Genomic DNA, 15,827 nt, shown 5'->3' with positions numbered 1-15,827 from the left:
AACAACTCAGAGGTTTTATGTATTGGTATGTCCTAGAGTAGGGCAAACTTCAAACTGTCTTGAGGTTAATTTAAACATTTGTGGAAAAACTATCAGTATGAATTTTGTCTTAATTTCTGCGATTTGGAACAATTCCATTTTGTTGAGATGATTGTCCTTGGTCCTTACTTAAAATGAAGATTTTCAGTGTTTCCCCTTGAGTTCACCACATCCTCTGTGGAAAGTGAAGATAAAAAACTCTCCTCTGTCTGAAAAGTTACTAGTGTGGTCTCTGGCTCGAGCCATCCAAGTGATTGCCTACAACTTTGGGGATCTGTTCGTCTTGCTCCTCCTCTGCTTAAACTGATGCACGTGAAGTGCTCGGTAGCAAATTGCCTGTGTGTGAACTCTAACGCTGCCATGCATGCAAAGGAACTTGCTTTCTTTCATAAGAATTGGGCATCATTGTACCGATAATGGGATAAATGCATTCACAGATAATTTGCTTGGAAAGTGACTTGCTCCTGGGTGATTTCTGTATTTGTTCCATATTGCCCAGGTAAGGGCTGGTTCAGTGGGGGTGGAAAGCACTTTGGAAATCAGAGGTGTGTCCGGGAAGGGCTGGAGTGTAGGTCCTTATGAGCTGGAACTACGACTGGAGTAAGGCTGGCAGAGACCTGGGTGCTGAGTACTCACCTGAGGACCCTCTTAGGAGAAGTCCTAGCGTGATAAATTTACTGCTTGCAAGTAATTTGGAGCTCTTCCTCTGAAGCTTACCTGACATACATTGCCTGAGGCTCACTCTGTACTTTAAGTTTTTTTGTTAAGTTCCAGGACGTGCTTGCAAATTTAGGAAGCAGTGGAAAGAGCCTGAATAATGTTTGTTGGTGGTTTTAGTCTCCAGACCAAAAGATAGAGAAGCTAACTGGAAGAGAGGTTCATGGGTAGAAGGACCTCAGAAATGTCACAGCTGCTGGTAGTGCCTTGCTGGAAGGTAACCTCAAGCCTCTGGCAAAAGTTCTTTCTAAACTTAAAATTGATTGTGAAAGGAACAAAAAACATCTTCATTCACAGCCTAAACAAACTAATCCTTGAAACCATTATATTATTTTTTATTTGTAATTTGATTTATATAGTTTTATATATTTTTTATAATACATAATTCTCTCTTCTTGTAATATTTATTTATGTTTTATTTAATTATAAAATGATTACATAAAATATAAATATAAGCTATAAATATTATGTATAAATATATGCTTTATATATTTTAATATATAAAATATATATTTAAAAGGATAATTCTCTCTTCTCATAATTCTCATCCATAACACTTTCTGTTTCTTTGGACTAACATTCCAATTTGGCTTGCCTTTGTTTAAAAAGAAAAAAAAGATCCCCATGCCAGATTTCTCAGTTGTAATGAATCGATAAAATATTACATATTAATAATATGTTTATGGGACTGGTGATTGACTGTGCTCATGTTTGGAAAGTAGTGCCAACCTTTCCTCCTGATATAGAAAGGATGTCAACTTTATCTGTGTCATATGGTCACCTCAGTTTGCTGAGCTGGTTATCTCGCAGTTAAAAAAATGGTGGGTATCTACTAGCATTGAGGACCTTGAATTATGTTTAGACTAGACTGTTGCTCTGAATCATTTAGCAAAGAGATCTGTTTTTATTGACTGAGGGAATTAAGAGGATTAACTCGCTATGCCGGTTAATGTTATGCTAATGTTATGTGCCTGAAACTGGATGGCATACATGGAGTAGTTCACACAGTTAGAATAATCTCATACTTATGGGCATAAAACAATGATTCAAGCGACGTTATTATAAGTGTTTTTTCTACTAGAAATAAAATATAACAACTATTTTATGACTCTATGGAGACGTATGTGGATGTGCACACAACTTGGCATAATTGTTTTAGGTTGCTTTTTAAAACTGCAAATAGGCCAAATTCTTAACAAATATTAACTGGCATAGTATCTTTGATTTCAGTGGAGTTTATGGCACTTTGGAGCATCTGAACATCGGTTCCAGGCTTTGGTAAATGGCAACAGGGATTAAGTTAATTTGTTATTCCCTATACGCACACAAACATATGTTTAGATTCAGCAACTCTCTTCATCTGCTGCTATTCCCCATACAGACCCAGCACCTCCACGCTGGAAAGGCCCTTGCATCGAAGGAGCCACCATTGGTGTCGTGCTGCTGTCTCTCACCAAAGAGCACGTGGATGGCCAGAAGGCTGCTGTTAAAGATCTCAGCCTCACTTTCCATAGAGGTCAGATAACAGCGCTCTTGGGACCCAATGGAGCTGGCAAGACAACAGTTATGTAAGTCTGCCATTTAATGCTATGACACTTCCCTTTGATCTCTGCGATGCCTTCTCACATCAAAATATTTGTGAACTCTTTCCTATGTCTTTTTTTTTTCCAAATAAATATTTAATAAATTCCCCAAAGCACATGGAAAGTGAAGACTATGTATCTATGAAAAAACAACGCACTGAATAGAGAACTGGGTCCTCTGTGCCACTGAAACCATGATGTAATTGTTCAGGAGCAACTTAAGTAGGGGCTGGGCATGTCTAGTTGTGGAGTTGAATACATCTGAGGAAACTGTTCTTTTCTAGCATCGCGTGTGTACTCCTATCACATGGCATGGAGTTTCATGGGGTTTTGTGCCTTTTTTCTTAGAGACTGCAAGGGACTTCTTTTTTGGCAGTTGACTAGAAATGAAAATAACGAAATAAAAATTACATTTAAAAATGTCTCAATTAAGAAGTCTCTGTATTTCTACCTCTATGTTAACTATGATCAGCTTTAATAAAACCAGTGGTGCAGGATGGGACCCAGTTAAGAATTAATCCTCAGCTAGAATACACACTTGAAAAAGGAAACTTTTATGTCTGTTATATTTGATTGGGAAAAATGGATTTTGTTCTGGAAGTGAGGAAATGAAGGATTGTTGAGATCTTGGTTTGAAAACAAAACAAAACAAAACCCCAAAACATTAGCGATGTTTCTATAACTGTGCTCAACTGAATTGGTGTTGCTCTAAGGATGCTAGGACATGCCTCAGGAAATCCAAATGTGAGCTATGTAATACACTCATTATACATGATCTTGCTGAATTTTTTTTTTTTCCTTTTCTTGTGTCAGATCACTGTTGACTGGTCTGTATCCACCGAGCTCTGGTACCATTATTATTAATGGAAAGGACATACGTACTGATCTGGCTGCCATCAGGACAGAGCTGGGTGTTTGCCCACAGTATGATGTCCTGTTCAACATACTAACGGTGCGAGAACATCTGTTGCTTTATGGATCAGTGAAGGCACCTGGCTGGACAAAGGAACAGTTGAATCAGCAAGTCAGTGGGTAAGTTTTCCTTTCATTTGTTGAAATCTGTCAAGTAAATCAGTAGTGTCTATTGCAAGCCACTCAAACAAGAAAGTGCTAAAGCAAAATTGCAAGTAGAAGCAAGTGGAAACTGCAGGTTTTCCATGAGTTTTTATCACACTTCATGTTCTGAAATTGTGCCTTGAAAATAGATTTCCTAGTTTCTAACTTTTACTTGAATGTATCTGTAGTGAAACTGTCAATGTTTAAAAAACTGGTATACAGAACCATCAAATAATCTTGTTCTGACTGGAGTGGAGATGGTTAGCAGTGGTAGTGGTTCCTGCCTCATGCTGCCTTACCTCTTTCCTTGCTGGAGGGACAGATAGAAAGTAAACTGCTGTGTGTTCACCCTGAGTTTTCAGATAATTCAACACTGACTTTATGTATTTATTATCCTATATTCCCTCACCTGCAGTAGAGGGAAGATTGGAAAACCAGAAAAGGCAGGTAAAGGCAGTGTGTGTTACAATCTTTTTAAACAGATTTTAATCATCTTCTTCCTTTGTCAAATTCAGACTTTAAATGTGTTTAATAAGTGAAGGGTTTTAAAAACAAATAATTCAACTGGAAAACCAAGCCAGAACTCTGATGTGACCTCAGAGGATTAGCCACTTGTCAGGTTGAGAATGTTTGCTAGTGTTTTTAGACTGCTACTTCTTTGATATAGGACTAGATCTTCATTTTTGCATCATGTATATTAAACTACTAGTAAACCGTACAAGGTGACAGCTTGTTCACTAATAGCAAACTGCATTTTCTGAACTTTAGGAATAAAATATATGCTCTTTTAATAGTATGGCAGTGTAAATAGTTTCTGTTTACCTTCTGATTCATGCTAGACTGTGTGGAGGGCTGGGCACTTCCGTGCTTCAATGGAAATAAATGCCAAGTTGATGGGATTCCTCCTTAAGTGTACAATTAGGTATATGCAGATGCATTTGTGGCAAAGCGGCTTTCCTTTTTAGTAGCTATGATAAAAGCCTTTACTTTAAAATTTTGATCTGAAAAATCTCTGGTGTGGGACACTGCATTCTCTCTAGAAACAACAGAAACAACTCTCTAGAACAAGGACAAACCAAACATAGTGTTTGGTTAAAATTTATGCAAAATAATATCCTGTATTTTATTGTACTTAGACTGCTAAATGTTAATTTCAGCAGCAGTCTGTCATACTAATGGCACATAAGAATACTCAGGACTCTGCAGGCCTTGCTACTAAGAAAAAATTAATTTTTTTTAAAGGCAATGAATGCTTTAAAATACTTCAGAGAAATTAGAAAAGCAACAAAACAATGAAACAAAATTTGCTTTTTATTAAGCAAAAAAAGATGGCTTCTAAAGAGATTAAGAAAAATTTTCCTGGTTATATATCTATACAACAATTACAGAAACCTGTTTTTTTAAAATGAAAAATTTTCTTACCGTAAATCATATGGTTTACAGACTGGATATTCACTCAAATGATTCAGGAGATTAGCTTAAGACTGTTGAGCCTTTTATGTCTTGCTTGCCAGGCTGATAGCAACTGAAAGCTTTTAGCTTGGATGTTCAATGTGGTGAAAAATAAATCAATGGTTGTTCAGTGCTGCCTTTATTGAGCATGTTTCCACACACTGCTCAGATGCAAGATCATCAGAGGACGTGGGCTGAATAGGCAATGTCTGTAAGGTATCTCCCAGTCCTTAATGCAGGAATTAGATTACGTTGGATTAGGTAGTGGTATTCTACCTAGGGATCACTAATCTGTTTACTTCACAGAAACATGTCTTAAAAAAAAAAAACATAAAAAAAACAAACCCAAAAAAGCAGCATTGTTACCTTATTTACTTCAAATGACTACACATTTCCTAAAAACTCAGACATTTTTTAAGGTTCTTTATGTAGTTGCAAAAACTGAAGCACTGTGTGAGTTGTGAAACTAACCATCTTTACCATGGTTTAAGAGGCTATAATCTAGAGTTTGCTAAAATCGTTAGACAAACTGGTATTTATTTTATTGGACTTAATTTCAAAATTGTCTGTTCTTATCCTGCACAATACTTATCCAGAATTTGTATTTTAGGTGGTGATGACTGTTTATACTTTGTAGGTAAAGAGATCATTCTTTTTCTATTAATTTTTGTCACAAATTATATAATCAGTCAGAGGTAGCGTTCTTTTCACTTTCCATTTACAGTGACTTTTCAGTAATTCTGCTCTGCGTGGACATGGTGTGACTGGAAAAACTTTTTCAAAATTGGTCCCGTTTCTGTACTCCTGTTTCAGAGCTCTGGAAGATGTGGATTTATCCCAACATCAGTACAAACCTGTTGGAGCCCTTTCTGGGGGAATGAAAAGGAGGCTGTCAATTGCCATCTCCTTTATTGGAAACTCAAAGACAGTTGTTCTAGATGAGCCCACCAGTGGAGTAGATCCATGTTCTCGCCGTAGCATCTGGGATGTTCTTCTGAAGTACAAAGCTGGTACAAAGCTTATACACATAATTTGCTGACTATTTTCCTTTCTGGAATTCTGTTTCAATAAATTTAAACAGGATAGTCAGAATATTAGTATTGCTATTCAGTAACTAAATACATTAATTTCAGAGGTAACATTTAATCAAACTTGGGAAACTTTAAAGCAGCCAAGTGAGATTACAAGAATTATCTGCTATCTCACAGAAATATGCCCAATCTAACAGAAGATTGAGCTTAGTTCTGAGTCCTGTCCTGAAGTTTCTCTTCTCTTACCTTTTTCTTTTTTGTTAGCTTCTCAAAATTATTTTCTGGTTTTCATTTCCCATTTTACACATATCTGTATATAGATGCATCTATACTTCTAATGAAAATAGACTCATCAGGTCAGCCTGATACACTAATTTTTTAAGTGCCATAAGGTTAAAAACTGATTGTGGGAAGCAAACTCTTCAGCTAGTGAGCACTCAGTTAGCTGTAATAACTCACAGTGAATGATCCATTAAAACAGACACTGCTATGTGGTTTTAAGGAATCTCTTAAGCTCTTAAAACAGCTTGAAGTTGTAATGGCTTAATACTGCTTACTATGTATAATACAAGGCAAAGCAAGTTTAGACTTGAATCTAACTCAGACTGTAAATCTGAATGCAGGTTTTGTTTGTGTCTTGCAGTTATGTTTTGAAGTGACCTGAAATATGTTCCCTTAAAGTTAAAGGACCCTTGTGAAAGCAAGATGTGTTTCTCTAGAAACCAGGTTTTGTAGACATGTACCAATCTTTCTGATGCAGGTTGCACACTGATCTTTACCACTCACCATCTTGATGAGGCAGAGGTGCTTAGCGATCACATTGCCATCCTGCAGCATGGACAGCTGAGGTGCTGTGGTTCTCCCTCTTATCTGAGAGAAACATACGGCCAGGGACACAGTCTAACGCTCATAAAAAAGGTATGCTAAAAACGTACTGTACAGAATTTAACAGTGCCTGCCAAGTAATAGCTGTGTATATTCTAAGGGAGCTGTATGTCCCAGGAAGTAATATGTGATATAAATTGTTAGAAAGCCAGTAAAACATGTTTTTATCAGCTTTCTTGGTTGTTTTGAGTCGGTGGTATTATTATTACTACTACTACTACTATTATTATTATTTAGAAGAACACAATGACCTATTTGAAAATATTGAATTTCAATATTTAGCTTAAAAGGGCTTTGTCTCACTGTTCTTTATTCCTGGGAAGTAGTCTCTGCATCCCAGGTTTGATGCAGTTTCATCAGTGGAAATTTTCCTGTATGATTCTACTATCCAGTCCCATACTTCTAGTAACATTTAATTTTTTGTGCATGGTTATCTTTCTTTCCTCGTAGCCCTCTGTGTTTGAAATCCAGGATCCTAAGCATATTGTTCAGGTCACATCTTTGGTACAGACCCACATCCCAGAAGCCTTCTTGAAAGAGAACAGTGGGACTGAGCTGACCTATGTGATTCCAGAAAGGTCAGATAAGACCTCTTTTAAAGGTCTTTTTCAGGCTTTAGATCAAAGCCTTCATCATCTACATGTGACTGGCTATGGCATTTCTGACACCACCTTGGAAGAGGTAAAGAGGTACTTTTAGTTTTTCTGTGTAATGGCATTTTTTTGGTTAGAGAACCCTGTATTAGCTTCCAGCTACTCTTATTGTATCTTTCATATTTCATAACAGTTTCTTGTGAGAAGCACATTTTCTAAAAAAAAAAACCCACCAAACCAAAAACAACTCAGGCAAAATGTATACTTTATAGTTCTACTGTACTGTTAATTTCAGCACCCACTCTACTATGACTTATTTCTTATTTCAAGAATCCGATGTGAACACCGAGGAACTGTGTAACACTTAAATGTTTGTTTCTGCATTTACTTAAGGAAAATTTAATGTGTCATTGATTTAATGAGACCACTGTTGTTGTCCTAGATCACTAGCATTGGAATGAACTTTGAACTTGCAAGGCTGGAAGTTCAGTTAAGGTAGCTCTTGGGACAGAAAAAAAATTGCTGAGAATACTCTCTGACTTACAAAGTTCTAAAGCTTAGGAATTAGCAAAACTGTGTGGGAAATCTCTAAAGAGTATATTGTGTGTATACCTAGAGAGAGAGAGAGATACATGAACATATATACACACTAATATATATATATATATACGTGTGTGTTTGTATATATATACCAAACAGACCAGAGAAAGAGACGCTGTTACGCTGCTTCTGAATTTAGCTCCATGTAAATAGCCATATCAGTGAGAAGTTATTTTCCTTGGACTGTTTTTATCCCGACTATAACTTTTAAATATCAAGATTCCCTAAACCACCACTGTATTATAGATCTTTTTGAAAATATAATTTTTTCCACTTCTTCAAGTGATGATAGGAGACTAATGTCAGTATTTTTTTGATGCACAAAACACATCTATTTTTATTTGATGGCACAATTCATTCAGTATCACTTTGTGAAACTGATTTCTCTAGTGATTACCTATAGTGTTAAAGACAGGCAAGGTTGGACTGTTTTCTAACAGAAAATGTAATACATGTTAGAAAAAAACCCACAAAAATAATGAAATGCAGATTCCTGTAGAGTAATATTTTTTCATATATAGCAATAAATACTTAGTACAGAAAAGGGGTGTATCACTTCTCCTTCTGTTCCCTGGAAATGTATGAGATGATACGATGTAATACTGCGGTCATCTGGAACACAAGATCCCCCAGGGAAGATGCTCATCTTTCCTAGTTTTATGAAGATGATACACTTTAAGGCCTGTCAGATATCACTTATGCATTGTATTTTTGCTGTGTGAGCTATACATATGGGAATTAATGGGGTCAGATATTTGAAACTGCATCAGCAGTTCTGAGTTTGTTTTGCAAGTTTAGAATTGTTCATCTTATATAATCTGTGGAAAAAAATGTAAATAGAACCCCAATAACGCAAGTAAACCTAAAAGGATAATTGCTCATGAAATTTATTGAACCAATACACCACCACGTGGAGCTGCTGTATCCTGAAGTGGTCCACCGGGAGACATTTTTAGGACTATATTGATTTGCTACATAGGTTTTTAGGACTCTGCACAAGCATAAAGGATCTGGTTTTGCACATTTGTTTTTAAACTGCGGTCCAAAGAATGATCTACCAGCAAGTATGTGGCTTCCTTTGAAGTTAAGCTCTATACAACTGAGTTATTTATAAAGGGAAAAAAAAAAAGCATCTCTTCAGTGTTTCTCTTACAAATGACGACAGTACATAAAGCTAGCGTGGCAAACATTTGCTATGGCAATGGGGGAGAAAGGAAGGAAAAAAATAAACCATACAAGTTTAATAAACATTTTGCATAATGCTATAAAGTAAATTATGTTCCTGCTATACAATTCTATGAGGCAAGTCAAAAGATTATTGAAAAATTATTATTTTCTTTCAAATTATATAGAGTGATTAATATGCTATAAGAAAGAATACTGTTCACTGCCAAACTTTATAGATTCTGAGGTAATGTATATATTGAGAACCTTTTTTGATTGTGTCCCTGTAGGATATCATAGGATTTTCCAGAACTGGCATCTGTAAAGTAAATGTGAAGTTGTCATGGAATATGAGGAAGCTTCCTTAGTGTGCTGCATCTGTTACTCAGTTGAAGCTTCCTTTTGGTTGTTTTTTGCAGGGGAGGTTAAAAAAAAGCTTTAAAGGTGGTATTAGGTATTGATGTATCATTCTTCAGCTTGAAGACTTAATGCATTAATTTGGGGTGATTTCTGTCATCTCTGCATTTCATCATTAGTCGTTACAACCTCAATTCTCCATTTTCTTATCAAAAGCCTCCTTGCATTGGCAACTAAATGGATAGCACATAATAGCGCTATTTAGTCTATTCAAATAATTCAATCTGGAAACAAAGAACTCTGACTTTAAAGGAAGAAATGTGTTATAATTTTTATTTTATCCTTTCTTTTTGTTCTCTCATACACTCGCCATTATTCTTTTCAGTCTGAGGGACACACGCACTCTCTAAAAGTTTTACTCTTCAAGGGAAACCAGGCTTCCATTCATACTTCAAAGCAATCTTGAAATTCTAACAAAATCGGTTCCTGACACTTTCAAATATCACTAATATTATATTTGCTTCATTTTAGGTTTTAAATATCTTTTCCAACTATTTGTATTTGTGTACTTTATAATGCTTGTAATCCAAAGAATGTTAGTAGAACCAAAAGGAGGATAGAAAGGTGGTTAATTAAGTTAAGCGTATACTGAGAGCTCTCTGGAGGATGATGTTTCACTTTCTGGCAACTCTGGGGGTTTCAAAGCTTATCGCTTTCTTGCTTTGCTTTGAGGAGAGAACAAAACCATTGAAACATCTTTGCAAAATAAGATGTGTCGAAATACCCGTTAATGGAGTACTACTTTAAATTCTCTTCCTTGAAATGACCAGAGAGTTTGCCCCAAAACTTGCAGGGAAAGCCATACACCTCCTTGAAATATTTTAGCCTTAAAACACTATGTAGCTTCGAATGAGATTCAGTTTTGTTGAGAGTGCTATAACAACATCTCATAATGGCATGATCATATTAATCTATTTCACTGTAGTATTGCCATCTGTCCAGACCTTTTTCCTAGAGGGAAAAAGCACTTGCTATACCTATTGACAATCTGGTGGTTTGAAAGAAGCAGTCAGGGCAGTGGCTGCTGCTTGCAAGTAGGACAGTCCTCCTCAACAGCCAGCACGACTACCTGCTCTCTCCATCTCCAAGAGCAACCGAGGTGGTCCTTCAGTGCCTGGCATGGAGCAAGCTCACAGGGGCAAGTGCTGGAAGTGAGCCATGCTACTCCTTACCTATTTTAAGCACTTTCCTCAAAAGCATACAGAGTTTCTTCCTGTGGCTATAAGCTGTGCCAAGTGTCTGTCCCCTCTGTGTGTGTATCTAAGTTTGACAGTCAGAAGTGTTCCTGTTTAGCGGATAACCATTGACCTGCTTGCAAAAGTTCCTCAGTCAACAATCATCCACAGTGAACGGCCCGAAGACTGCTTCTGCATTGTCCTGCTTAGTGAAACACGCCTGTAGCTACAGAAGGCTATACTGAGCATGGACTGCCTGGGAGAAAATATAAAATCAATGTGAGTAGAAAATGTAATAAGAGGAAAATTGGCTCCTACATAGGGAAGTAATTTAAGCTAAAATATGGATTACATACATTGGTTTAAAACTTAGAAACTTCCCAGGGATACTTGCTCTGGTACTGATCAGTTACTGAAAAAAATTCAGTGATGCTGAATTATGCAGAATGTAAACATTTCCCAAGTGGAAGATGAATATTTCTTAAAAAGGAGATTTTCAGATTTTGGTATTTGGCATGGAACAATGCGTATTTAGCACTGCTCTGTGCTCACTGTATGTTCAGAAGTCTGCCTGTCCTAGTGAAAAGGTCTACAAAAACAGTTGGGAAAATGTTAAACACTGCTTCCATGTGATTTTAATTCCATGTGCTGCTTAATTTTCAGTGACTTTTATATGGCTTTTAAATTACTTAATACGTTACCACTCTCAACTTTTTGCAGGTGCTTGTTGCAAATTAACTGACAGCAAGCAATTCAAGCAATTAACACTTTCCCACTGCAAAATACCTAGGATACACATGGGATTTGTGGGATAAGAGGGCCCAGAAATGTTGCTAAAATATTAGTCAGTGGTTTTAGATGATAAAGGACTGTCTATAGGTGTTGGATGCATTTTTTTGTTTTTGTTTTTTTTTCTCCCTGTCTTCACTTTCTTTCTTTCAGCTGCTTTGGTTTTCTGCACCTTGTCCTTTCAGGTGAAGATGTGTTTTAGGAATGATAACTAAGGTGTGACAGAGTACCCATGCTCTGCAGTAAAGTTTCAAGGATACTGTGCCACTGTATCAGTGAACCAGGCTTGTTTTTATCATGCTGTCCCAAAGAAGAAATCAGGAAGAAATCAGCTGCTTAGTACAGCTTAGATAGGATGCAGGAAATGTCTGTTTCCTCAGGTTTCCCTACAGACAGCTGTCTGTACAAGTCCTTGGTCAGATGTGGACTTGCTAGCCAAAGCAGAAATTAAGTAGGAATTGCTAAGGCATGTAGGGAAAGGGATGCTCTGCTGAGGTCTAGAAGACATCTTCTCTTCTTGAATTTATCCAGTCTTTTAGGTATGGCAAGAACACATTGTCTCTCTGTCATGGTGTCTAATTCTGACCTTTTCCAGATCTGTGTGTTTTGGAGAGTGCTTACTCTGCTAATAACATTGTTAAGCTAATACTATTTCTGTCCACAATATCCTGTGCAACATTAGATAAATTGTCATTTCTTCTGTACAATATGGTCCCTAATGATTCCCATTCTTAACAGGATGTTTTCAGAGCTGCCTAGATACTATGGGGAGGACTGGGCAATGCAGGTGGCTTTCTGTCTTTATAGCTGTATCAGAATAGCTGTGTCAGTGAAGCCACAGCAGACACAGTATGTATTAGAAAAGTGTTTGGTGGTTTTGTTTCTTTTTTAAGTTATGTCCTCGCTTCAAGTGACATAATGTGATTAAAGAAGAAAATGTCTGTGTGCAACCCCAGCAGGAATTTTGACATTGAACTGAGTATATGAAGGCAACATTTTGTAGCGTAGCCTTCGTCCTAGTCAGAGAGGAGCAGTTCCTTTGTGTTTTCAGTCAGTTCAGTTTAGTTTGGTATGCTTGACAGAATTGGTGTGCAGAGGAGCCATCAGCAAGCAGGTCCAAGGCAACAAATTGGAATGTGGCTTTGGGCAGTCAGGATCTCCCTCCAGGGTCTAATATAGAAATGTCAGGAGGTATTAATTTCTTCTGGCCTTGCAGTTGTTAACGGCCAAAAGTGTTCACTGAAAGTTGGCAGGTAACAAATGCAATCAATAACCACTGATAAATGGCAATTATATTGACTAAGCAAATATGGTTTATGTGACAGTCAGACCTTAGCAAGTCAAGAAATATCTTTCCACAACTATAAAGTTCTTCAAATTGACTGTTTTTTATTGTCTATCGTATGAGCTCCTTGGAAACAAGGAATTTTTTGTTATAGCTGATATCAGGTTCTTTTGTGGGAAGAAATAAATGGTTTCTTAATGATTTCTGAAAGTTGCACTGTGGTTATAATCTAAGTCTTGCAGCTCAACTCAAACAGAGAAGAGAAAGCAGAAGAAGGCTTTCATCAGGAGAAAGCAAAACTTGGTTGTAATTTTGCTGCTCAATTAGAGATGCTCGTGGTAGCTGTATTTTCTGTTAACTTTTCTTTTCTTTCTTTATAGCTGCAGTTCCTAGATCACTGTTCAAATTGCAGTTCAGATTAAGTCAAGAAAATGTTAATTTTATTTTTCATTTGGGCTTACAAGAAGTGGGGTGAGTGCTAATAACCAACTCACTACAAAAGCTGTTCCAAGCTTCTGCAAGGCTGAGGGACTGATAAATGAAATACATCTCTATGAAATTCAAAGGGCTTTATGTGGACAGAACTGTGAAACAGGATTAAGCAAGAAGTAGTAGGTCGAACAGAAATCTATTTGACAAGGTGTATATACCATTTAAATAGACCTCATGATTATAAAATTGGTGAATTCTGCTGGGTTTTTTTAAATGTTATCTTTAACTCCCTTCCGATGTGTGTCGCCCTGCTTAGGAAGATTCAACCTTTACAATTTTACTGAAGTGAAGATTTTTAGATTTTTACTTTTATAAAAAAATCATTTCAGTTTTTCCCACAGTGATTTTAGGTAACAGGATCCTATCATCTTCTCCCAATCTGGGATATGCATGCTAATGGTTTTGCTACAAAACATGCATTGTTGCCCAGTCCTCTCCATAGTATTAGTTAGACAGGACTTTGTTAATGTTGACGGTGCCTGATGATTGCATTGTCCTTTAAATGCCTTTCAATAGCATTATTGCCCACATGCTTGCATAAATCTATGGACACTTCCCAGAGGTCTGTGGATTCTCGGTTCTGTAGGATACATTAGATTTAGTTGTACTGGTACAACTAGAACTCTTTGGTAGCAGTTCCAGTTATGCCCACAGATTTCTAGCTAGAGTGTCAGAAGAGACTTGAAGCTGTCAATATGCCCTTGGTAAAAACTGCAGTAACTGAGTTCCAACATATGCCACAGCTTAGGAGCATAAAATGTCAATCAAGGGCAGCCAGTCTATTGAAAAATCTTTGCAGATAGTAGTGTGCATGGGCCAACAATGGTTTGCATAGGTGCTTTTGCATCTATTGGCATTTATTCCTTTCCCCTTATCTCCAGGATTCCTCTACTGGAGAGCTTGACTAATTTTATAGTCATTCCAGCAGGGTGGCTACAGCAGCCACTATTAATATCTGACAATCTGAGTGGTTTGGGATAGATATATAAAGTAGTTTTTAGTAAATGGTTTCTAAATTATTTTTTCCTATTTCATGAAAGGTATTTCTGAAGCTACTGCAGGACTCAGAGAAGATGCCCTATGCTCCACGGGCAGCACACCCGGACCATACAAATGGTGCTGAATCAGCCTGTAAGTAGAAAATTAGGTAACTTCTGAAGCAGCCATATTTATAAATATCACAAACACAAAGATAAACATGCACAAAGTTCCTAAGGTTGAGGAATGCACAAGCAAATGGAGAATACTGCCTGCTACCATCTGGCAATTCTTTTTTTGCGCATGTGACATGATTGCCTTAGGTAGTAGGTTTTATATGTCTACTGTGATTCACCTCTTTATCATTTCACAGTCGTCTTCTCACCCTTCACCTGTACTATGTGTACACAGGAACACAAGCATTCTCTCATTGCATCAGCATTATGTACTGCTTCCTACCAGTCCCTGGCAACTAATTACCCCCTTTGACTCATACTGACAATGGATAAATATTGCTGAGATATACCACAGATATAAAATCTGTGAGCTATTAGAAAGGTGTATTCATCTCCATCCATGCGCAAATAAAAAAAAATAAATAAAAGCTGTTGCCCCCCATAATAGATGATCATTTGTCCTCTCAAGTGGCATGTTATTTCAGGGTCCCGTACATGTTTGTTTGTTTTAAAGCAAGTTCCTTCGTGCTTTCTATTTTCCTGCCCTGCAAGCCTGGGAGGAAGTCCTCGTTAACGTTTCTGAAACCTTAGGAAGCTTGTTCTCCTTAAAAACTCTCCTTAGAAGTCAGCAATGTGATACCTTGCAAAATGCAAGACTCAAGTTCTCTAATGACAGTGCCCACCAAGTTCATCAATATTTTCTCATTGTTCCTGAGATTCTCATGCTTCTATACGTATCATGTTTCCTTCTATTTGATGATTTATATCCAGATTATAGTCGTCTTCAGTTACATGTCAAACATTTTGTTCTATATGCAGTCCTTTTTGTTTTGTTTCTATGGAACACAGGCACAGAGAGGTCCTGGTCTGTGACTGAGGACCTTCCTCATTACGGTAATGGAAATAACAATTTTGAATCAAGCTTGTGTTATTGGTTAAGATAAATTCAGTTGGGTCTGCCAGTAATGAGTAATCAGTGCCAAGAACTGTGGCCTAAGAGGAGACCTTTTCTCACAGAGTGCAAACTTGACTGGATGACTTTTTCCAGAGGGTCTTTTTGCTGTTGAATCAGTGAAGAAGTAACTATATAGCAAAAAACCCTCACTAAGCAAATAAAATATCCACCCCTGTGAGTGGTGAGAACAAGACTTCCATTCAAAATACAGCTTTGAATACCCCTGTATTTCTTCAAAGCTCAGCTAGGATATCCAAACTAATTTCAAATCAAACCAGTCTGTCTTTTCCACATTGCATTTTCATTAAAGAGTAAGATTTATAGTTCCTAAAGCAATGAAAACAGAGTATACTGTATCTAACAACTTGATATCTTTTACCATCCACATTTCAAAACACATAGCTTAGTATTTGTTCGAGTTATTACATTAATAAAGAGTA

General features: G+C 37.1%; 1 protein-coding gene across 1 annotated transcript in view; it reads left to right on the top strand.

The window, feature by feature from the left end:
• Positions 1 to 15,827, top strand: part of ABCA13 (ATP binding cassette subfamily A member 13) — a 210,761-nt gene that overhangs the window by 102,329 nt on the left and 92,605 nt on the right. The window contains exons 30-35 of the mRNA XM_075142413.1: positions 2,138 to 2,324; positions 3,153 to 3,371; positions 5,661 to 5,857; positions 6,639 to 6,796; positions 7,214 to 7,444; positions 14,319 to 14,409. Of these exons, the coding sequence (XP_074998514.1) occupies positions 2,138 to 2,324; positions 3,153 to 3,371; positions 5,661 to 5,857; positions 6,639 to 6,796; positions 7,214 to 7,444; positions 14,319 to 14,409 (1,083 nt within the window). The remainder of the gene's footprint in view (positions 1 to 2,137; positions 2,325 to 3,152; positions 3,372 to 5,660; positions 5,858 to 6,638; positions 6,797 to 7,213; positions 7,445 to 14,318; positions 14,410 to 15,827) is intronic.

Source organism: Calonectris borealis, chromosome 2, assembly GCF_964195595.1.
Source record: "Calonectris borealis chromosome 2, bCalBor7.hap1.2, whole genome shotgun sequence".
Classification (NCBI taxonomy): Eukaryota; Metazoa; Chordata; class Aves; order Procellariiformes; family Procellariidae; genus Calonectris; species Calonectris borealis.
This window is presented reverse-complemented; position numbering and strand designations above follow the sequence as displayed.